The following is a 25,153-nucleotide window of genomic DNA, read 5'->3' on the forward strand; positions in this document are numbered from 1 at the left end:
TAAGAATTCAAATCCTTAAGCTTTTAGATTAACCCATAACATTAAATATTTTTATAATTAAAGCCCAATAGGTTAAGTCAAATTACATACCTAAACTTCAAGTTTTGTACTGTCAAAATAACTTCAACTATTAAGACTATAACCCTAACCTTTCAGATAATTATTCCAAATTAATTATAATTATTTAATCAAGAAAGATTTTGTTAAAAATATTTATATATACTAATTTGAAGTGTTGGCGATGTGTCCATCGACACTTTCAACCCTATATTCTGTAAAACCAATATTTTCAACCCTTCTACTCTATAAAATGACAATTTTCACCCTGCTATTTTTTAAGATATCACTTTGATCCTTCCCCTTTAAACTTTATAGTCACTTTCACCCCTCCATTTTTTAAACTTTTGTGTTTATCCTTCATCTACTTTGTAAAATGATATTTCCACTCATCTACTTTTTAAAATGTCATTTTGACCCCCCTTCACTTTGAACTTTGTAAAATATCACTTTCAATCTTGTTTTATCCCCCATATTATATATAATTTGATTTTCCTAAATAAATTTCGTTCGTTAACTTAAAAAAACTAACTTTTATATGTTTTTATGTATGTGTCGGTATAAATTCAATGTGGTTAGTGTTTCGATGTATCCAACGTAAATTTAGAACTTTCGTTCGTTCATTTAAAAAAATTACTTAGTTTTTTATGTACGTGTTAGTATAAATTCAAGTTTTTTCTAAGTTTTGATGTAAATTTATTTATATGTTTTCGTGCTTATTTTTATGTACGTTTGTTACATATGAATCAAATAACATATAATACGTTTTTGATTATTTGAACTTCTGCTTGTTAACTTGAAAAAATAATCTCAATTACTTATATTTATATACATGTCGATATAAATTTGAGACAACTCATCATTTGTCAAATACATTGCAAACATCTTGTTCTAACCTAAAATCATAAGTGTTATCGTACAAATATGTATTGGTTGTACAAGCAATCAAGTTTTTAAAAACAACTATTTTCTTTTCAGTTGTTTCGATAAACTAAAAAACTTAATCATGCAAGTTCCTTATTCACTTGTTACAACAACATAAACATATTATTTCCTGATAACAACTTATTCGCTTGTTACAACATATTATTTCTTGATAACACCCACATATATAGGTGTTAAATGAGCATCTGATGAATAATTTTTTATGGAAAAAGAAAATAAAAAAATTTAAAGTTACGTTCATAAAAACATATCCTTTGTGAAGTATTTTAAACTAAACCGACAACATTTTTAATGTATATTTAATGGAAATATATTTATAATTTGAATTAAAACTTATTCTTATTTTTGCTGTTATATTTGTGTAATAATTTCATTTTAACTTAGATATCTATCTATTTAACTGTTATAAACAAAGCATGCTTAAATGACTTAGTTTATGAAAAATATTTGAACGACTTTTACCTATTTTTAAAAAAATAAAATTTCTTTTTGTATCTTTTAATCTACCAATAACAAAATAGATATTACATTGATTGTTAGAAAACCGGGGTATTAGAATGCTTGAATTACTAAGAATTGTTATATTCATTTTCAGATTAAAGTATTTCAAGGGTACATTCGAAAATCTCTAATCGGATAAAACTCAATATTCAAGAACAAAGAATGAAGAAGATAAAGTTATGTCTTGTATGTTTTGTGTACCAAAAAAGTTCTAAAATTAATCAATTAACATGAGATAACTTCCTGTCCAAAAGCTGTCAAAAGATAGTTACAGGAAAGTAACTTTATGTTTGAAAACTGTCACTAACCACCTTAAAATCGGGTCTAGAATTAGTATCATAAAACCGGATTCATTTTCTTAAATTCAGTTTTTCATGCATTTTTAACAAAGCATATGGGTCTAGAATCATGATCACAAAACGGGGTTCATTTTCTGAAAATTGCCCCTTGGACCCCGTTTCCAGGAGTGTTGTTCTCGGACTCCCGTCAGTTCAGGGACTTTGTCTCTAAATAGAAATCTAGTTTCAACCAAGACAAACTTAAACAAATGTGCATTCCGCACCACCCTAATTTGTTTAAATTTTTTTCAAGGCAACATTGATCAACAAATTAATCCTAATACACTTAAATAGTATTGATGATAGAAATCACCAAGATTGATCCTATGTAAATTCTAAAAATAAATATATAAAAAGTCATCTTATGAGGATAGATGGGTCTAGGCAAGGGGTGGTGAAATTAGCAAGCAGTATTGGCCCTTTGTTATTCCTCGACTTCAATCCGTTGTTTCGGTTGGGAACAATATGTTCCTTGGCTTCAATCCTTTTGTAGAATTTATATTGTTGGTTCTTTTGAGGTAGCGAAGTTGATGAAATTTTGTTGGATAAAACTTGAAAAAGTGTTATTTTCAACGGTTGAAGGACTAGGAAATAAAAAACTATTACTAATAATGTTCGTTCGAAACTATTGAGTGACTCTAAAAGTCCTCCCAAAATATCATGCCAAGGACATTCAAAAATGTCTCTAACAGAATGAAGATATCACCACTAAACACATGACCTAAGGCTCTGGGGAGTGGTCACCACCAACCCTTCGAAAAAATGGTGTCACCTCTGCGTCATGTCAGCTTCACCACCAATCCACTAGACATAAGAAATGGTCATCACCCCACAGTTATCTTTTATATATTTTTTTTTATGATTAAATCAAATAAAAACATAATTTAAAACATAATAAAATATCTTATATTAATTGAAACCACATTACATTAATTAAAAAACATAGAAAATTAAACATAAAAAATAGAAAATTAAACTTAAATTACTAAAAAAGCATAAAAACACATAGAAAATGAAAATTAAAATACTAAAAAAAACATAAAAATAACATAGAAAATTAAACCTAAATTACTAAAAAGCATAGAATCTAGTTGCGATATTTGTCGAGAACTTCTTGTTGGATTTTCAAAAATACCCTTAAATTTCCGGGTCGAGATTCGGTTGCGGCACCGTGTTTATAATTTGAAGATCGGTGAGTGCCAATTGTCGTCGACATTGTTCCTCTGTTGAATCAATTTTTTTCTAAAAAATTTAGAGTTTTGTCGATTTTCTCCGCTAGTACATCCCCGTTGGTTGATTTTCCGTTAGAAGACGCCCTCTTTCTCGTTTTGTCCCTTCTCGGTGGTCGACAAAGTTGGACGTCCGGTGGACCCCCCCCTTCGGTGGCGTCGAACTCATCATTGAGGTTGAAGTTAACATCAATGTCCGACTCGGACGTTCTCGGCCTTTTGTTGGAACCGGTGGTAGATCCTGAATGCGCCGTTTTCGGATGAAGGACCCATTTTGGACAATTGCGACAAACTTTCCATGCTTTTTGGTTGGCAAACGGTTTACCATTGTTCGTAATTTTGTATTGGTACAATACGGTTGATAAAAATGTTGAAATCGTTGCTACCACTTCGATCCATATTTTTAAAATTGTCAAATACACTGTTAAATTTGGTGCAAGCCCCTCGAAGGTCACACCATTTTGCATTGACCGAATCTTATGTCCGACTTGTTTGCCTTCCCAATAACGCGTGGAAATCGTTTAAAACACAATTCCAAAAGCTTTGACCCGATCGCGCATTGCCGACATCCCCGTCTAGTGATATGAAAAATCCAAGCTTTAGCTAAAGTTTCCTCCTCCTCCTCAGTCCATTGCGTATTTTTCTTTTTCGTTCGATCTTTTGGTTTTTTTGCCTTCTACGACCTGGTTGTGTTTCTTTAACCCATTCGTCATCGTCGTCATTGTTGATGTTTACAGGTTGAGCTTGAGATAATGGAATTTGAGATGGTTGTGAAGTTTGGGATTGAAATTGCGGAGAATGTTGTTGTTGAAATGCTTGAAGTTATGGTTGAATGAATTGTGGTGGTTGTTGTTGTTGGTAGTAGTGTGGGTGGTATGAAAGATTAGTTAATAGATGTTGTTGAACGGGGGATAATAACAATTGCATGTAGCCAATATTCGCTAACAGATCATTTGGAGTGTTTGGGGTATTCGGGGTGGGTGGGGTATTTTGGTTTGGATCCATAAGAATATTTAAGAAAGAATTTTTTTTGAATATATGTGTTTGTGTTGATACAAGGTATGTGTTGAATATATGGGATATTTATAGTTGTAGTGGAATTGATTTTTGAATTGAAAAATAATTTTTCATAACCCAAGCCCATTACCATTTTGGGCAAAAACGGATCTACTAATTCTTTGATTCCACTTAGTAACAGGGATCTTGAACTAAGAAATAGACCCTAGAAACTAAAAAAGGGTATCCTGAGCAATTGCAATAATCAGATTCATTGATATTCCTGGTATAGTAAATGTTATCACACATACAATCATACTCAATTCGATGGAATTGTTTGATCTTAAAGTGGATCTTCTATAATTTCGCACGTAGGGGTTATTTTTGGTTTCGTCCGGTCATTAATAACTTGATTATTTTTAGATAATAGTAGATAGAAACAACGTTTGTAAGGAGTCCTATTAAAACCAAGAAATATAGCCCTGCCTGCCATCTACACCAGAATAAATAGAGTTTTCCGAAAAAACCTGCTAGTGGAGGAAGACCTCCTAGGGATAAGAGACATAGGGCTAAAGAGAGAGCCAAAAAAGGATCTTTCGTGTATAGTCCTGCATAATCTCGAATGTTCTCCGTTACGGTACGTAGACCAAATATGATAATGCAAGCAAAAGTTCCTAGATTCATGGAGATATAGAACGACATATATTTTTTAATGTGCAACGGCTACAACTACGAAATGCTCAAAATGACCGTTGGCAATTTACTCATCTCCCATTCATTGTCTTCTTCCTTCTTCCGAGTCACGTCACCTGCAGAACACGGGCCCTTGGGGTGGTGTTCACGTGTCTTCAGTCACGCCACCTCAGCATCACGCGTCTTCAAGGACACCCACTCCGGGTAGCCTAACTTTCTTTCGAACGTTGTCTATCCCTTTTGTCTTTATAGTTATGTCTTTGTTTATGTTATTTATGATTTTATTAGTTGTATCGAGGCACTGAGCTTGTGCTGGTCTTTTTTTTTTTTTTTTTTTTGCTTATTTGGCTCATGGGCCTATCTAGTGTATGTAGACACTTTATATGGACACTTATCTGGGAGAAGCCTTTAATTTGGATTTTTTTTTCTATAATAATTTTTAATGAGATACCGTCTTTTTTCTTTATCAAAAAATAAAGGGATAATGACTTGAAAGGGTAACGAACTTTCGAATTTGTTCACATTTAGTCACTAAACTTGTTTTCATTATCTATTTGCCACTGAATTATTAAAACTGTTCACATTTTACCCTTATTACCGGTTGTTACCGGTCATAACGGAAAAATGGGAACAGTTTCAGTAGTTCAGTGACAAATAGATAAAGAAAAAAAAGTTTAGTGACTAAATGTGAACAAAATCAAAAGTTCGTTTCCTTCTCAAAAAAGTTTAATGACTAAATGTGAACAAACTTTCTTCTTGTATTATGGTTTAGCAAATTATGTATTTTTGTTAAATTTTAACAATATTTGTTGATGAAGAAATCTATAAAAAAACAAAACAAAACCCCTAAAAGGTATAAAAAACGAAAAATGAAACCAATATTATATGTATAAGTTTTATTTTATAAAAATATGCAATATTATATGTTTAAAAATTATCCTAATATTATATGTATGAATTTTGTGTTATAAAATTATGCAACATATAAATTGACTACATTAAACCATATACGTTGTTTAAAAAAGAATACATACATAGATTGATACATTATATATGTTGTCATACTTCATGTATTGACATACATTATATTAATATATTTACTATTAAAAAGGAGATCGAAAATGAAAGTCAACTTGTTTAGAATTTAGATATTTTTAATTTACCTGGATAATTGATTTATATTTGAGATTGTACTTTCTTAAAAAGTTTGAATAATTATTGAAATTTATGATTATTTAACTAGACATATAAAGTTAAGTAAAAATGTTAACATGTTTTATGAAGTGTTGCGCCAAAACCATCTCATCCATATTACCTTTACAAAAATATTTTTTTAGTAAAAAACAGCTATATATTCAATAGTTAAACGACGCTATTTTTTTTCTTTCAAAAAATTCACTCATAATTTTAAAAGGTTTTAGAAAAAACAATTCATATTTAAATAACTATTTTACAAAAATAAGGATTTTTTTTTTCAAAATACAACGTTGCTAGAATTTGTTTTTTTTATTTCATAGATTTCTTCGTCAACAAATGTTGTTAGAATTTAACAAAAATAAATAATTTGTTAAAACATAATACAAGAGGAAATTTGTTTCCATTTAGTCATTGAACTATTTTAGAGGGAAACGAACTTTCGATTTTATTCACATTTAGTCACTAATTTTTTTTTATCTGTTTGCCATTGAACTACTGAAAATGTTCACATTTTACCGTTATGACCGGTAACAACCGGTCATAAGGGTAAAATGTGAACAGTTTCAATAGTTCAGTGGTAAATAAATAACGAAAAAAAATTTAGTGACTAAATATAAACAAAATCGAAAGTTCGTTAAAGTTATTATCCCAAAAATAAAATAAAAATATTTTTAGATTATTTTTAATTTTAAAAGTATCTGGTTAAAATAAATAAACAATACCTTTTCAAGTTAAAAAGTAAAAAAGAAACCTATGAAGTAATTTTGGTTGCCTTCCAAATGGTTGAAGTTTAGGCTCCATTTTTTTTCCTCCATAGAATTACGAGGTAAGTATCGATTGTGCCCCCCTTAACCTCCTATACACACACCGCCTTTCTTTCTTTCTTCTCCATTTTTCCGTGTACATGTAATTGCAGACATGAACAGGGCAACGAAAATAGCCCTAATCAACTTAAACAACTCCAATTTACATCTGAGAACAGCTTTCTTTCATTCAACTCCTGTCCTCGATCGTCGACGACGCACCCACTGGGAATCTGTAAGCCCCTCTCTTTCACTTTCTTTAATTTATATCCTGTGCTTGAATTTACATTGCTTGATTACAAGGATTACTTGTTATTTGGCGAAATTTTTGTTTTTCTTAGGAGTAAAAGAATCAGGGAATTGAATACAACTTGGGAATAAGTGAATTTGGTTTTGAAAAATAGCAAACAAGCTAATCTTGCGATACCTAAATAAGAATAGAGAAAATACACAATTATTGACTTCATTTAGAGAACCAAAAGAATAGGGAAACTAAGCATATTGGTCAATGCGAAGATATATTAAACTAATTCTCAACGCCCACATAAGAATAGGGAAACTATTTGCATATAATCAGAAATTGTATTGGTTTTGTTCAACTAGATTGCCATATTGGGGGAAAATGCAATACGAAATTGAGTTTCAAATTTCATTAAACCTAATTTGGCGTGAGTTGTTCCCTTATTAACATCAAACTTGTCAATAAAGGAAGCATCTTTAATCAGCACTGTAAATTTGAATTATTGGTTACTTATTTCTCATCTTTTTCTTTCTAATTTGAGCAGGCTGGAAGTTTTTACAGAAGTTCCTCAAGGGTGAGAATTTTGTTCATAGTCCTTTCTTTTTTTAGATTTAACTAGTGAGTTAAGTAACCTTTTCATCTATTGAATTTAGCACAAAACACCCGCTTTTAAATCATAAACTCTTTTTTTTTTTCTTCTATGTTAAAATTCCATACTTGTAAATACTTACAGAGACCCAACTTCAATTCAAGAAGACAAAGAAAGTTTTATGCTAAACATGAAATGCTGAGGAATGCTAGTGCTTTTGCAGAAAACATTTTCCAGGTAATTGTAAATGTAAATCGCACATTTATATAAAGTTCATGAATATCAGTTAAAAAGTTGTTGTGGATTCATTTCCATACATTTAGGGATTGAATGATGATGATGAATTTGACCCATCTTCAAGTCAAGGAAGCTCATGGTTTAGAGGTCATAGTGGACCCGGTGGGACCCGAGGTAACAGTAAGGGAGCCCAGGCTAGGGCCCGCAAAAGTAAGTGGGAAAGACATATATGCCCTTGTCATCCTCATGATTGAAAATATCCTTTGAAGTTGTTGTTTTTACTTGAATTTTCAGAAAGGTTTCAGTTTTATGAAGATGGTGAAGATGTTGAGACGATTTTCCGATCTGCTTTTGGTGGAAATGGATTCTATTTTTGGTCTTTTATAAATGATGAATCACCAAGAAACTCATCAGGCTTCTATAATAATCATGGGGCTTCATGGAATTTTAGACATCAGTTTGAAGATGAAGATGAAGATGGGTATTCATCTGAGTCAAACAGATTAGAAACTGATTTGACAAAAGACAGGATTACCCTTGGTTTGACTCGTTCTGGCCCTTTAAACCTTGAAGATGTTAAAAATGCGTAAGCTTTTCAATCTTCTCCCTCTTTTTTTTTTTATAAAGATTAGAATGGTGTCCCAAATTATTTTTTTAATTACTTTTTATTTATTTTTTTTTTAATTTTTCAGATACCGAGTTTGTGCTTTGAAATGGCATCCAGATCGTCATGAGGGTTCTTCCAAGGTATGATGCATTCTAGTTTTAGGGTTAATCCGAAAAAATGGAAAAAGGTAAGGGCCAAATCGATAAAATGGAAAAATGTAAGGGCCTCTTAAGAAAAAAAAAAGTTTGAGATTACACACATCATTTCAATCCCGGATTTGAACTAGTACATTTACATAGTTGCTTCTGTTACATTTGTATTTATAGCTTCTACTTTTTATTTTATTTTATTTTATTTATTTATTTATTATTATTATTATTATTATTATAACAAAACTAATAAGATGGTGTACATGAACAGGCCATTGCAGAAGAGAAATTCAAGGTCTGCAGTGCTGCATATCAATCTTTATGCGACAAATTGGCGATTAATTAAAATAAAATAAAATAAAAAATAACTTTTTCTATTACCAATGCCACTTAGTGGTCATTTGATTTTTAGTTATTTAGTGTGTTTCATTTTTGTACACCAAACAATATGCTTTTGGTTGATTGTACAATTTACTAATTTCTCCCTGAACAATTTATTATAGTTTTTTGTGTTAGCAATTGTTAAGATTGCTGAATAAAATAAAGCAGAATGTTACTCAAGTCTCTTTATTTGTCTCCTAACATCTGTAGTATGTATCTTTTTTAATCAATGCTTGAAGAACACATTTGTGAGATATGTTGATGCATTCCATGTTTTTTTGTCTTGTAAATTATAATAAATGGTTGAAATATTTGAACAGGTTTTGAGTATTTTATTAAACAATTTCAGTTTGATAGATTTGTCCTCTGTAATTTCGTAATGCACTTTGTTTTCATTCGAAGAAGCCAAGAAATAATGATATTTTTTAAAACCTTGTTTCTCTATCCTACCTATGGATTTCTAATAGATCACGTACAAACCAATTTGTATTGATTGGGTGATTAAAAGACCCTTCAATGTATTATCCATTTAAAAAAGAAAAGGTTCTTTTGTGCACTTCTAGCTATGGTTTTTTCTCGTTTAGGTAATGACTTTGTTATGTTTGCGTATTAGGTGTTGGTTCAATGGTCGTTTTGATTTTTTTTTTTTTGCTTTTCTTTAATAACTTTATCTTGTAGATCTTTGCTAAATGATTTTATATTACCAAATGAGTACAACAGCAAAAAGAAATTAGCTAAGGCCGGACGGAGCGGGTGCAGGGAAAGGAAGCGGGAAGCTTCCCGTCCGGCGGAACACCGCACTATCGGCGCGGGAATGGTGTGTGCGGGAAACGGAGAGGGGAGCCTCTCCCACTCTCTCTCTCTCTCTCTCTCTCTCTTGTTGCGATTGGCCGACATTTTTAATTTTTTTTTTTTGGAAAAACTACCGTTGAATAACGGTAAAAAGTTTTTTTATTATTTTTTTCTGTGGCTGTAACGGCTATTTTTCTTTTTATTTCTTTTTTTTATCCTTTTACCACTACTATAAATATATACATATAACTTAAAAACATCACACTATTCTCTATTCTCTCTGCTTTATATAAAAAAAAAAAAATGAATCCCGACAAGCAAACCCCAAGTTCCGATCGACAGAAAAAAGTCATGGTTCGAGTATAAACATCCCTCCTCACAACATTTTTGCTATCGATTCATCCCCACAAAGAGTTTACCGCCCCCAACTCGATGCTCCCTTTCAATCCCCACTACAATTTCAATACCAAAATGTTGGCCAATATTACCTGATGCAAGTTCCAAATATTCCATCGCAAATGTTTTCAAACTTTGTTGTGTTTCTGGATCAACAATCGCCAAATCAACCTAACCCCAAACTCAAACTGAAACTCAAACCCAAACCCAACACCACCACCAACTTGTCGATGAATCGGATGACGCGGAAAAAGAAGACATGGTTCCCGAAACTCAACCAACACCACCACCACAAAGACGTAAAGGGAATAAAACAAGTGCGCGAGGGTGTCGCACAACCGGGAAGACAAAAGCCGACAACATGGGTTCCACACGAAGAGCTAGTTTTGGTCAAAGCTTGGGTTGATATTTCTGAAGATTCGATTCAGGGAAACGCACAACTGGGATAACATTTTTGGTTTCGCATTTTAGAGCGATTTCGAGAGGAGCTAGGAAAATGTGACGACTACCGTACAAAACATCAACTTAATTCGAAGTTTCGAGAAATAGCAAAGGGGGTTTCAAAAATTAACGGGTTGTACAACAACCTAAAAACCCAACGAAAAAGCGGCCAAGGCGACAAAGAAATACTTCAAGAAGCGTTGCAGTTTTACCTTGAGGAAGTCGGAAAACCATTCAAGTGGCACGATTATTGGAAATTATTGGTCCGAAGTCCTAGGTGGAAAAAATACGAGCGGGATTTTATTTTTGGAGTCCACCAATCAAAGCGAACGAAAACGGGCTCTAGTGGTTACACAACCTCCTCCGATGCTCGGGTCGGTCTAGATTTAAATCAGGACGACGAACTCGAGCTAGAAGAAATTGAACGCCCAATAGGTAGGGACAAAGTGAAGAGAAAGGGAAAAGGGACTTCTTCGAGTGCATTCGATTTCAGCATGCACATTGACGAAATGCAGAAGATAGCATCTTCGTTTGATCGATATAATCTAAATTTCTCCGAACGCTTGGCTTTCGACAAAAAAAAAGAAGAAACAAAAAAAAGGAGCGGGCGGAGAGACAAGAAATGGAAGATATGAAGTTTTTGATGGAAAACGTCGATCATCTCTCGGGACCCGCTCTCGAGCTCGTAATGAAGAAGAGGGAAAAAATTCTGAAAAAATATTTTCCGTAGGTCGTTGGTGGTTTGTTTGATTTTTAGTTTATGTGTGTTTTTTTTTTTAATTTTCTACTTTTTTTATATTTTAGGTTTAATGTAAGTTTTATTTTAATTAATGAAATGCTTTTTATTTTTAATTAAATTTTATGTTTAGTATTAATTTAAAAATTATAATTCATAACAAAAAAATTAATTTTATTTTAAAAAAAAAGTGAGGGAAGGGCTTCCCACCCACTCATTGACTTTTAGATGAGAGAAAGAAGAGTGAGTGAAAGAGGGTATGGCCCACCAAAAGTGATGGAAGCTTCCCTCCCACTCATTCCAGTCTAAGAAGACCCAAAATGTGCATAATCACAAACAACCTTCAAAATTACTTACTTAAAACATGCACATTTTTTTTAATCATACACCCCCACACACACCCATACACTCAAGCCCACAAAGGGTCACGCACATATGCACATTTTATATTTCTTCTGTTGTAATACAAATTTTTTGCTTTATATAGTAGGTTGCTCGATGTGTGCTCGGGAAAGAGCTCGGCGATCTCAGCGAACACCGGGCCGAGGCATCGGCATGCCGAGCTCGACTCAGCAATGGTTTACCGATGAGAGAGTGAAGCGCTGGTATATATATTTTTTTGTTTACCCGTTTATCACTCAAATTCCATTTTCAAAATTTACATTCTTTCCAAAAAATACCCAATTTAAAAAATAAACGTTTTTTTTTTTTTTTTTTTTTAAAATTTCAAATTTTAAGCCCTCAATCTTCAACTATGAATAGCATGATCCTTATTCATTCTCCACCCTATTCAAATATTCTTAATTCAATTCTCTTAACCTTTTTAATTTTCATCTTCTTCAAAACATCATCACTAAAATGGCTCATGTTTGGTCTCATGAAGAATAGATGTTACTTGTTCATTCATGGGTTGATGTAACAAAAGATCCAATCCATAATAACACCCTTTCGACTATTTTTTGGATGCGAATCACCGACATATACAATCACCAAGCTCATATATCTCGCCGTAAAGAATAAATTTATGTCAAATGGAGGCAAGCAAACACACTTGCAACTCGGGTTAACGTGTTTCATAGGGTGATGCATGAAATTGAAAATGGTGAAAATAAAAATACTTTGGTAAAGAATGCTCTTAAGGCTTACCATGTTAAAAATAATAACGGTTTCAAGTCTGTTGAATTTTGGCAAATTGTGAGGCAATGACCAAAATTTGTTCAAATTTAAATTCATTGTCTTCTAATTTCTAATGGGTTACGTGTTGAAGTTTCCAGTAGATTGTTTTTGAATTTCTAGTGGTCTTGTGATGTTTTTAATTTTTAGTCTTCTGTTTTTAAAATATATAGTATGTTTGTTTTTTTATTTGCTGTAAGTTTATTTTCCAGTTTAATGAATCCTTAGGTTTTATAAAAATAATATGTTTGAAATTTTAAAATATAATTTAAATAATTTTCGAGAAAAAGGAATGTGTCAAGAATGACAACCTACGCCTTGCAAATGACAAAAAATTAAGACAATGTGGCAAATCCTAGTTGGCGTTTAGGTGGATTGTGACAAGTGTGACACCATTTCCACCTACCTTATGTGCACAATAAAGAAAAACATATGTTTAAATGCTAATTGAAAATTTTAATTAAATTAAGATTTTATCATTTTTATTAAGTTGCAAAAAAGTAAACAAAAAGGTATGTTAGTCTTATTATATAATTTATTTTTCAATTTATTTGACAAATCTTCAAACCTATAAGAAAACAATTTCATCTTATGTCAACAAAAAAAAATTCTGGGAACCAAAGACATAACATATTGCAAGCATTCTTTCATATTAAAATTCCTTTATTTTCGTCAACCAAAAATACCCCATTAGATCCCTCAAACTTATATAGAGATTCGACCCATATATATTTTTTGTATTTTTACAAATAAACAATTTTATTAACACAACCGGTTGTCGTCGGTTTATATACTTTCAACATTTTTTTTTTTGTAGATTTTAATCCTTAAAAAACAAATAATTAATAAAAATTTATACATTTTAATACTTTGCATTTTCTTCGACCTTTTATTCTAGTTGCGATTGCGACATAAAGATTGTATGATCTAAATGTTAGTTGATGGGCAAAACGACCAAACATGAAGACTGAAGCATAGTACGAGGACCAATTTTGTTGTTCACTCTTTGAAGTGCGAAATTTTTGGACAGAAATGGGATTTAATGTTCACCATAACTGGATTTGGGGGAAATCACACACCAAAAGGATAAACAAAATCCATTCAGGGGATTCAGCACTTGCTTAAAATCCGATCATAACGATCGACTTCTTTAATTTCCCCTTCAATCTTCCCAAGAATTCGTAAAATTTCATGTGAACACCTTTCATCCAATTGAATAATGCTCAGAAGCATACAATTTCTTGGTTCCTCTTCAGGGTTCCTTTTTCATAGATTAAAACTTCATGGAAATCATTCTGGGCTCTCTTTCATTTCCATTTCTGCGAAACCATGTTCAAGAAGACCTTTATTAACAACTTCAAGAACGCCTCGTTGTTTTCGACAATTTCGGGCATCTCCAATTCGTTCCGAGTCAAACCCAGATGTAACCTCACCTTCTTCTTCATCATCTTCATCCCCCATTTTCCGATCAACTGTAAGTTTTCTTTTCATAGAATTTCAATACAGTTTTGGGGGTAATCATCTCTTGAATATTGAACAAATTCCTGTTGCATAAATTTGGGTCGGCATATTGTAAGGTGCATTGTGTCTTAATCATCTTCCCAACAGTTTTTGATTGTTTATTGGCATATTCTATCCATAGATTTGGGTATCAAACCATATAACCACTACCTTGTTTCAATAGCAAACAATTCAATCATTCAAGAATCTTGATTTATTGCTCAATGATCATATTTGAATTCATAAGCTTCCATGGTTGTTTTGCAGGGCAGTTCCCGTAAGATAAATTTCTGTCAATCGTGTGGAGGATCAACAAAATATGATATACCAGATGGGGAGGAGAAAGAGAGAGCTATTTGCACCCTTTGTGGAAGAATTTCATATGAAAATCCAAAAATGGCAAGCTTCTTATATTAATCAAACACAAAACTACCTTCTATCTTCCGTTATTCACCTTAACACTTTGTCTAAAATCCAAAAAATGATAACTTTTTTTCAGGTGGTAGGTTGTTTGATTGAGCATGATAACAAAATTTTGCTATGCAAGAGGAACATCCAACCATCTTATGGTCTTTGGTACGTATTTCTTCTTATGATGTAAAAGGTTAGGGCTTAATTGGGAAAGTCTCATTTCCTTGACTTTCTGTATTAAGTCAAAAAAGAAACACGCGTATATAGCTTACCAGATTAAGCCATGTGGCGCCACAGGACACTTCCAGCTGGGTACATGGAGAATGGTGAGTCAGCATCTGAGGGTGCAGTGAGGGAGACATGGGAAGAAGCCAGAGCTAAAGTTGAAGTTCTTTCCCCTTTTGCTCAATTAGACATCCCTCTCATAGGCCAAGTGAGTCATCAATTTTTATGACCTTTTTTTTTAACTTTCAAAAATACCAAAAAAAAAAAAAAACACATTATTGATTATTGCAAAGTACAATGCTATGATTACATTTTTTTTTGGGACAGACTTATATAATATTCTTGGCGAAGTTGTTGACCCCACATTTTTCACCGGGTCCCGAATCATCAGAATGCCGGCTTTTTGCACTTGATGATATCCCTTATGAATCTCTTTCCTTTTCATCAATGCTCGTTACCTTAAATTTGGTATGTTTTCTTGTTGTTGTTGTTTGTGTTTTTTGTTTTCACTTAGGTAACTTCAATGGTTTCTTTCTTTCATACTGTTTATGTAGTACATTGAAGATATTAAGGTTGGAAAACCGAAGTTTCACTATGGGATCATCAACAAGAGGTACTTTTTGAATTTTGCGATTTTGTTATTGAAATTGTATATATGGAAGATAGCAATTTTAAAATTTTTTTGGCATGTTATGTGTGTATACAAATACTTTTTATGTTATTTTAAGATTTTGGTTGTTTCACAGGCCTGGGACTAGTCCTTCGGAAATTCATGCGTATACTATCGATTATCATATACGGATTTGATGAAAGGCACAGGGCAATTTAGATGATCAACATTTTCGTTTTTTTTTTGTTGCTAATTGTGATTTGGGTCTTCGGTTTATGATGATGCCCTTGATGTAAAGTTGTATTTTATGAGTTTGAAAGTTCTTTCAAACTTGTGTTGTTCATTGTAAAAAGTTAAAAACTTTTTATTGGTAAAGTTCCATTTCTCAAATTTCTTGGCAAAGTTATTTTTTAATTGTTAAGATTATGTTTGGGGGATTAGCTGATAACTTGAAAACTAGCTACTAGCCGATAAAAGATAATATTTAGGCTATGTTTGGTCTATTAGCTGAAAGTTAGGTGATAGCTAAAAAGCTAGATGTTAAATAAAAAGCTAGCTAATAACTTAAAAGCTAGCTGATAAAAAATGACGTTTGATAAAACTAGATGAAAAATTAGCTGAAAGATATAAAATGATGTAAAAGGACATTCAAAATAAATGTGTTTTTATAGTAATTAATTAAGAGGTATATTTGGAAAATTTTAAAAAAGTTCCAAAAAAAAAAGCTTATAAGCTATTTTTTATCTTGCAGACATGATTGCTTAAAAAAATTCGAAAAATAAGTTAACTTATCAGCTAATTATGACGCGCCAAACACAATTTTAGTAAAACTAATCGATAAGTTACCCGAAATATAAAAAAAAATGGCTACTATAAAGATATGGATTGACCAACTCATTTAGTTAAATGAGTTGAGTTAGATTCAATTATCAACATTTTATCAACTCCCGTTATATATAATATTTTTAATTATGATATTATTATATTCATTGTATCAGAAAAACATAATCATAAATCTAATTTCTAAAATACTACGACCATGGAACAATTTATAGTGGCATAAAGGTTGTCTTAACTAGAACTAGAAAGCTTTTATGATATTCTCTTTTATTTACATAGGTCAATACATGCAAACTTATTTATTAGATTGGGTTGGACAAAAAAATGATAAACAGGTGAACCCAGCAGTAATTTAAACATTATTACAATGGTAAAAAACTTCTAAAAATCTTTTACAAATAATTCAAAAAACTTAAAAAACAAAAAATACCACCATTGGAAATGCTCTACAAGACAAGTCTTTGTTTCTATATCATTTATTATTTACTCCAAACATACATTTATCCATCCAACATTTTATTTTACCCACAGAGCATTTCACGAGGATTAAAAAAATAAAATAAAATAAAAAAACCCTAAATCTTTACCCCATTAAATTAGATCACACATAAGTAGACATAAACACGACATGTGACGAGTAAGATAACTAATACATTACATATGTTTATATATATCTATATATGGTTGTTGAGTTTCAAAAAAGCTTGGAAAACTTACAATTATACAGGCTTATTTACATGAGCAATCACACTAAAACATATTAGGGACCAAAAGAACAAACATCACGCATTTTAAGTGCACTTTTATAAAAAAAGAAAAAAAAGAAAAAGAAAAAGAGCATAGCAACGAGGAGCTAGATATTATTATTGGGCAATGTCCGACTTAGCTCCATATATATTACTATTAGTATTAGGGTCCAAAAGAACCCATATCATATCATATCATCATTCATCAACTCACTTAAAAGCTTCTTCAGATGTGCAAAATGGAGCATCATTCTGATTCCAATCTCAGTTGGATTGCTTCTTGGAGAGTTGACCATTTAGGAATTCCAATACAGAAACACGCTGCAATAATTAAAAACAAAGAATCAGATCAAAATCAAAATCATGTTTCATGATATATATACATATATAAAGACTTCCCATTAAATTAAAAAGAAACAACTTACCCGTTGTTCCAGTGCAGTTTCTTCAGACTTTATATTCAAAGATTCCAACAAATTTATGGCTTCTTGAAACCCTTCAATTGCTGTATCCTCAGCATCAAGATTTCTATCCACATCAGCAACTTTCGCAAGGGACACAGCCACATCTAGAACCTGGAATCGGAATTGGAATCAACAAACGGAATGGAATCAAATATAATTATATAATTAATGGACTCACCTGTGATGGAGCTTTTGAAGAATCTTTTATAGCATTTCGACGAACATCAAGAGCCCGAAAGTAATGATCCCTTGCAGCTTTCAAATCCCCTTCATAATATTTCAGATCCCCAATTTTATTCAAAGAAACCGAAAGTGTATGTGTAACCTGCATTACATATATATATATATTCAACTAAGGTTATAAACGTAATTTTACCTTCATTAAAAAAAAACAGATTCAAGAAATTGTTTATACCTCTAGATCATCTGTTCCCACTTTCGAAAGGAAATTCACACTCTCATCAAAATATCCAACTGCAGAATTACCATCTCCCATTGCACGACTACAGTTTTCAATATAATCATCATTATAACTTTGACTTTGACTTTGACTGGTCAACAGAGACAAAAATCAACAGATTGGAGATATAATATAACACATACCAACAGTCACCAAGCATACCAAGAACAGCTCCTAATTGTGAGCATAACTCAGATGTATTCCCTGCTACTTCAAGTTGTTCTCTTATATCTTGTGCACATAAACTAAGTCTTGATTTTGCACTTTCTACATTATTAGCACGAAATGCCTACACAAGGAGAAAAATGTAAATTTTAACAGAAACTAGTAACAAGATGCTGATAAAAAGTTGATAACTTACTCTCATTGCATGTTGAACAAGGAAAGCACCTCTTTCCAATGAGACATCTTCATATATCACTGTTTTCTTCTCACCAATTATTTCTTTTTCCTTTTCCTTTTCATCTGTATCCACAGGAGACCTTTTAATTCTAGCATGACCATCGATAAATCGGTCGACTACACTTTGAAGATTTGCATCAGCTTCTATCTTCTCAATGTCAGCTCCACATAGAGGACAATCATTGAACTTTGATATGCATGCTCTGTTTTTACACAAAACAAGAATGTAATGATAAGTATTTAACTATATATACGTGCATGAAATTGTAGAAAAAGTATATGGTGTATGTTTACTTGCAAAACACGTGAGTACAAGGAACACATCTGCTACATTCAAAGAGTAGGGCTTGGCATATCAGGCAACTGAATGGGCCGATTTTGAAAGTTTGAGAATCATATCCAAAGGGGCATTTTGGGGAAATCACATTAGATTTAGACTCTTCAGAATCTTGCTTGACTTTACTCATTGGACATCCTTGTCCCTGCTGTTTGTTTTGGTTTTCCTTGCTCATTGGGCATCCCTGCTGCTTATTTTGGGATTCTTTACTCATTGGGCATCCTCCCTGATGCTTATTTTGGGATTCTTTACTCATTGGACATCCTCCCTGATGTTTGCTTTGGATTTCACTGGATTTTTTTGAAGATGCATCATCAGGTCGAGCAGCTTTCACAAAAGGGCCAACAGGTGTCATCTTAGTCAAAACTCTGTAAACAAAGAAAATTAGAAATTGCTCAAGATTCAAGAACATAAACACATTCGATTAATGGTATATTGTGGATTTGTTTCTGGTGGTGAATTAGTGACAGAATTTAATTCTCTTCTTAAGCTCAAAGTACTAGCTTGACATAAGAAAACCAGCTCCTTTTTTGGTATCCTGAAAGATAGTATTGGTTGATCAAAGCTAGGCATATAATTTTACATTTTTTCTTGAGGCATTATCTCTAAATAATCAAAGATCATAATCATAATCTATTTTTATCCAAAATCTCAAAACTGACTATTGTGATTGTTTGATCGCACATCCTAGTGTCCTACCTCCTTCTCCTCACAACATGGTAAACTGCAAATGTCTAAGAGGCTTAAACAACTAAATACAAGTACAATTACATGAACTTTCGCCACTCACAAAACTGTCATAAACCCTTAATTTTCAGCTCCTAAATTGGCCTTATCAAAAACAAAACGAAAAAGGTAAAACCCAAAAACCTCCTAGTTTATTACGAATGTGATCTCCGTAAAACGAATTCTTTAACCAAAAAGGTTAGGTATCGTGAATTGAATCTGAGTTAAATTGCAGAAACTCTAAAAGATAAGGCGTAATTGAGATACTTGGAAAAGAAATTATCGATTTTGAAGCTAAAACTGAAAACCCCAATTACACAGATTTCTCATGAGATTGATTTCGATTCAATTAAATTAGATAAGAAAGAAGAAGTTATAAATCCAAAAGGGAGATAAGGGATTGCGATTAAACCTGCAAGCGTAAAGGGATTTCAACGTTTGATGAGGTGATGAACAGGAAATTTGCCTTTTCGTCAAGCTATTGATGGAATCACGAGAGTGAAGCTTGTAGACGATTTCGGATTTGAAGATAGGAGAGAGGAAACACGTCGACGTCTCTATAATGTATAATGGATGACCTTTGTTAAACAAAACTTCAAAAGTAGCCCATAAACTACCAACTTTAACATTTAGGTCCTTCTCGTGTGTGGAGATGGCAAAAAAATAAATAAATAAATAAAAACATGCCTAACGGAATCCAATACGGAACACTCAAGTTGACTAATGATTGGGATAAGGATGTGGATGAAGAATCTCCAAACTAAAAACTAAAAATCGGGAATGGTGATGCTCATCGGTCCGAGCTCAATTTAATGTTATTAGACAAAACTTCAAAAATGGTCTCTGTGGTTTCCGAAAATATCAAGTTTAGTCCCTAAGTTCAAAAAACCTCACAGATGGTCCCTGTAGTTTCAAAACTTTTAACAAATGGTCTTTTTCGCTAACTCCGTTAGCTTTTGGCCGTTAAGTAAGGGATATTTTTGTCATTTTACTACCCAGGGACCATTTATGAGGTTTTGTATTAATTTACTACCCAGGGATATTTTCTCTCTCTCTCTCTCTCTCTCTCTCTCTCTCTCTCCTATAAACATCGAGTAAACTAAACTTCAAATAGAATCAGAAAGAGCTCCTATAAACATTGAGTAAACTCAACTCTATTTGAGAATCAGAAAGAGATGTGAATACCCATTCAAGTGAGGAATGTCTTTTCTAGGTTTATGTGTGTGATTTAATGTGTGTATTTATATTTGATCTTTCTTGTATTATCGATCCAACACCTCCACCCTCCTAAAATCAACTGCACTGTTACCTCAACCATAGAGCTCAAAGAAACAAACCCCTAAGCGAACTTCAACCAAAGATCGGAAATCACCCCACTTCGCCTCTGCAAACCACACCTCGACGAACAAGAAACCAATCAATTCGTCTCTCTTACTCTCCGACGACCTCACCATTTAAAACCCTAGCATTCATCGGAATGAAGACAACGGTTGATTGTTAGGCGGTGGCGTTTGGAGAAGTACTTTTGTTCTTGAAATTGTGTGAAAGGGAAAGAGAGGTTCAGGCATCGGTTCTTATTTTGAAGAATAAGGTTGTTTATGTGCGATGATGTAAACATTAATAGGAGGCCTCCTGTTTATAGAGGGATGAGCAAATCGGAAGTCAAGGTCATCGTTGTCGGCTTCAATGTCAGTTGCTCGAGAATTCATGACCTGAGCTTGAAGCTATTGTCGGCGTCAATGTTAGTTGCTCGAGAAGTCATGACCTGAGCTTGAAGCTGAGACATGACCAGAGATGAAGAAGTAGCGATGGTGTTGGGGGTGTTGGTAGATTCGCTGCTCCATTTGTGTGGGTAAACTGGACTTGAGATCCGCCCCTGGTCCATTTGAGAAGGAAAGTTGATTGCACCGATTTGAGTGTGTTTTTGGATATAATCATTGATTCAAACATATTTTGTTCTTCAACGCGCATACAGTTCTCTAAGAATGAATTGAATGATTTCGATTTTTGTTAAAGTGTGTGTTTTTTTCATAACTATGTGTGTTCTTGAGTTTTGAAGAACACAGAGAGAGAGAGAGAGAGAGAGAGAGAGAGAGAGAGAGAGAGAGAGAAGGAGGTGGGACCCTTGCATATTAAATTTTATTTATTTATTTATTTATTTTAAAAAAATTATACAAAACCTCATAAATGGTCCCTGGGTAGTGAAATGACAAAAATACCCCTTACTTAACGGCCAAAAGCTAACGGAGTTAGCGAAAAGGACCATTTGTTAAAAGTTTTGAAACAACAGGGACCATTTGTGAGGTTTTTTGAACTTAGGGACTAAACTTGATATTTTCGGAAACCACATAGACCATTTTTGAAGTTTTGTCATGTTATTATTATCATTTAAGTTTTGGATCAATTAGTCATCTGACTTATTTTAAGTTTTAAAAGTTAGACAAAACTTCAAAAATGGTCCCTATAGTTTTTAAAAATATCAAGTTTAATCCCTAAGCTCAAAAAACCTCACAGATGGTCCCTGTGGTTTCAAAACTTTTAACATTTGGTCCTTCCGACTCACTCCGTCAACATTTCACCGTTAAGTGAGGGGTATTTTCGTCATTTCAATACCCATGGACCATTTATGAGGTTCTCTCTCTCTCTCTCTCAAAATCCCCACCATTATCCTTTAACAAGCCTGCAACCCAAAGGAAAATACATAAATACAAAAGAATAATTGTTTGACTTTGAGTTGCAACGGAGCTGCTTCTTAACTTTCCGATTCACTTCCATATTTCTTGCAACTGATACCTTTAAACCATCATCCCCAACTCCTTGTTTTTGTTTAACTTTTTAAACACGATTAACCCAAAAATTCATATTCTCGCCTAATTTTAGTGGCGTTCATATACCTCCTTTGCTTCTGGCTGCTACCCCAACCTTACCACTTCCTTGTTTTAGGTGCTTTCAGCTATATCAATAAAGATTGATGTTTTAATTTTGAGAACAAATCGATTGTTTCCAAATCATTTGTTTCCGAGACTGTTTCCAAACATGGGTAAATTGATTGTTTCCTAATCTAGGTTTCAAATTTATTTCATGAACAAAATCACACATGATGGACCCATATAACAAAAACACACATAACTGATGAAGAATGCGCATTCCAAATCGATGGTAGATGGAGATCGAGAGTTCTAATTTTGTTTTGCTGGATAAAGGAGATGCGGGGTTCCAGATTTGCATCCTCTGTTATGTTCTTGCAAAAGAAAATGTTAACAGCTACTAGAAAATCAACAAACTTTTTTGAAACTGTTCAGGGGAAGAGAACAAAAATGATTAATAGTGGCTCTAGTCATTGAAAGTGGGTAAGAAAAAAAACGTTGAAGAAATGACGAACATATGGGTTGTTTGGTCTTATTTCACGCAGGCCTCCTATTTTACTTTCCTGTCGACGAGAACGAAGAAAAGGGAAGGGAGTTGGGTTGGGTTGGGTTTGATCGATGAAGGCAGTGACGGAGTAGAGGGTGGTGGGCAGCTGCAGTGGTGAGGCGGTGGTCAGAGGTGAAAAGGAACTGAGAAACATGGTAATAGTCGAGGTGCACTCAATAATTTCTTCCTTACTCGTTTTTCACACAGCCATAGTGGGAAGGAGGGTAGTGGCGAGGCTGTGGGCGGCAAAGGGTGTTCTCTTGGCAAAACCGGAAGGAAGAAGGTGGTTGGTAATCGGAATTCCATTACCATAGCAGCAACTCAATGGTGGTTTTACTAACGAGGGAGATGGAGGATTGTTATAGAGAGAGAGAGAAAAAGAGAGAGAGAGAGAGAGAGAGAGAGAGAAAGAGACCTTTTATGTTAAAAAATTATATTTTCTTTTTTCCTTTTTTTTATAAATAAGACAAAGTTTCATAAATGGTCATTGTCATAGTAAAATGACGAAAATACCCTTCAGTTAACAGCCAACACTTAACGGAGTGAGCCGGAAGGACGAAATGTTAAAAATTTTGAAACCACATTGACCATCTGTGATGTTTTTTGAACTTAAGGATTAAACTTGATATTTTTAAAAACCATAGGGACCATTTTGAAGTTTTGTCTAAAAGTTATCTGAATTATTAACTTTTGCCAAAACTATAACTAACAACAATATATTTTTATATAATTTTATTATTAGCTAAAGTCATTGAATTTTTTAGTTATTTAGGGTTATTCAAGTTTTTTGGCCTATAATTACTTACTAAACATTTTCATAATTCCATTTACAGTTTCATTATTTTTTCTTTTCAAAATCCGTTTTTAGAACTTTATTTTTTTCTTCGTTTTTATATGTTTTTTTTAGTGTTGTAAAAATCCCGATTAGGTCCTTATTAATCTCCGATTAATCCTAGGCGCTACTTGACCGATTAGAGAGTGCCTAGCTATTAATCCATACATATAATATGACTAGAACAGTAGAACCCGATGAAATTTTAACACTTTGATGAAGTTATATGTAACGCCCGTAGATCCGGACTAATCAATTTAGAGATAATAGGGGTCGAAAACGACTTTTCGACAAAAGATTATTTAGAATAAATAATCTTGACCAAGTTGTAGAATATGTCTCAAGGGTTCCGTACATATAAAGAGCGCCGAAATCCGAGTTATAACGAAGAAGTTATGACCCGTCGAAGTTTCGCGACGGAACCGGCACGACATCAGGAGACGTAAATAGTGAATTTACGATAGAGTACTTTTAGCCTTAGTAATCTAGATGAAAGCCGTAGAATATGTTAATCTGAGAGCGTCCATAAAAAGAACACCCAAATCTGATTTCGTATGAGAAAGTTATGATTTTTCGAAGTTTCGCTTTAGCGGTGTACAGCCCGAAGTTCGAGTATTAGATTGAGCGGTTTTTAGCCGACACAACCTAAACGAGAATTGAATATCTCGTTATTAGTAGTGTAACAATAAAAAGACAGACGAAAACAGACATCGGATGAAGAAGTTATGAGATTTTAACGGACCAATCATGTCCCGGCCTATTAAAAATATAACTTTAAAAATAAAGTCAAAATTAGCCGACGGAGTCTAAATGAAAGTTGTAGAGTACGTCTCCACCTATACGTGGATATAAATAATGTCAAAAACGGAGTTCGTATGAACGAGTTAAAAATTATAATAGCATATTTACGTATTAAAATAAAGTATAAATCATATATACGTACATATATATATATATATATATATATATATATATATATATATATATATATATATATATATACACACACACACATATGTATATATCATTAGAAAGGTATCAACGATGTGGTCATTATAAGACTAATGTTGAGTTATTTCGACATTAGTTTAGTACAAATATCGTTAAATCTATTTAAAATAGTATTATGAAGGGGTGTTTAGTCGTTTATATAACTATAAGGACATTAAGTAATTATGGAGGGTAGTTTTTGTAAATTCAATTACTATAAATAAGAGGCTTGGGCTCTCATATTTCTTGCACCATTCTCTTGATTCAAGAATCTTTCTCTTCTTATCCCCCGAGCATTTCTGTCCCTCGTAATTCGACTTCTCTTTCTGTAGTTTTAGTATAGTAAGGTGAGCGTCAAAGCGCTGCACGAATCTTTGTTAGAAAGATTCAGTGACGAAATTCTGCCCCTGCAAAGCCCGACTCCTAGCTAAAATCCCTTTGTAAATAAGTTATGCTTACCCTATTTTAAATATAGTTTATTTTTAAAATTAGTATTGTTATTATGAATTTATAATAAATATTTGAGCTATTATTATAACTTATGTAAGTGTCGTTATAATATCTTTTTAACTACTCGCGGTATGAGGAATCTGGTTTAAAGGGCCGCATAGGGTTGTTGGATTTCAGAAGTGTTATATGCCAAAATGGTCCTGCCCTCCGGTGTTTTATGTCTGCCCTTGTCTGTACATAGTGGT

The 25,153-nt window shown here is 33.1% G+C and overlaps 4 protein-coding genes across 4 annotated transcripts; 3 read left to right on the top strand and 1 right to left on the bottom strand.

The window, feature by feature from the left end:
- The first annotated feature begins 6,766 nt into the window (after positions 1–6,766).
- LOC111908852 (uncharacterized) lies at positions 6,767–9,146 on the top strand. The gene is made up of 7 exons (XM_023904653.3): positions 6,767–6,994; positions 7,545–7,574; positions 7,734–7,826; positions 7,913–8,036; positions 8,121–8,412; positions 8,519–8,573; positions 8,854–9,146. The coding sequence occupies exons 1-7, from the start codon at positions 6,875–6,877 to the stop codon at positions 8,926–8,928; spliced, it is 789 nt and encodes a 262-aa protein (XP_023760421.1). The 5' UTR covers positions 6,767–6,874; the 3' UTR covers positions 8,929–9,146.
- A 1,264-nt stretch (positions 9,147–10,410) lies between these two features.
- On the top strand, positions 10,411–11,227 carry LOC111908712 (uncharacterized). The gene is made up of 2 exons (XM_052763880.1): positions 10,411–10,540; positions 10,623–11,227. Exons 1-2 carry the CDS (start codon positions 10,411–10,413, stop codon positions 11,225–11,227), a joined length of 735 nt encoding a protein of 244 aa, XP_052619840.1.
- Positions 11,228–13,553: 2,326 nt separating this feature from the next.
- Positions 13,554–15,637, top strand: LOC111908841 (nudix hydrolase 23, chloroplastic). Its single transcript, XM_023904643.2, has 7 exons — positions 13,554–13,975; positions 14,269–14,400; positions 14,501–14,577; positions 14,710–14,845; positions 14,965–15,105; positions 15,192–15,250; positions 15,384–15,637. The coding sequence occupies exons 1-7, from the start codon at positions 13,721–13,723 to the stop codon at positions 15,442–15,444; spliced, it is 861 nt and encodes a 286-aa protein (XP_023760411.1). The 5' UTR covers positions 13,554–13,720; the 3' UTR covers positions 15,445–15,637.
- Positions 15,638–16,718: 1,081 nt separating this feature from the next.
- Positions 16,719–19,795, bottom strand: LOC111908831 (protein NCA1). Its single transcript, XM_023904633.3, has 8 exons — positions 19,635–19,795; positions 18,454–18,864; positions 18,119–18,362; positions 17,901–18,046; positions 17,713–17,800; positions 17,476–17,622; positions 17,259–17,408; positions 16,719–17,154 (listed from the first exon to the last, which is right to left on the bottom strand). The coding sequence occupies exons 2-8, from the start codon at positions 18,849–18,851 to the stop codon at positions 17,098–17,100; spliced, it is 1,230 nt and encodes a 409-aa protein (XP_023760401.1). The 5' UTR covers positions 18,852–18,864; positions 19,635–19,795; the 3' UTR covers positions 16,719–17,097.
- Between the last annotated feature and the right edge of the window lie 5,358 nt (positions 19,796–25,153).

This window comes from Lactuca sativa, chromosome 5 (genome assembly GCF_002870075.4).
Source record: "Lactuca sativa cultivar Salinas chromosome 5, Lsat_Salinas_v11, whole genome shotgun sequence".
NCBI classification, from domain to species: Eukaryota; Viridiplantae; Streptophyta; class Magnoliopsida; order Asterales; family Asteraceae; genus Lactuca; species Lactuca sativa.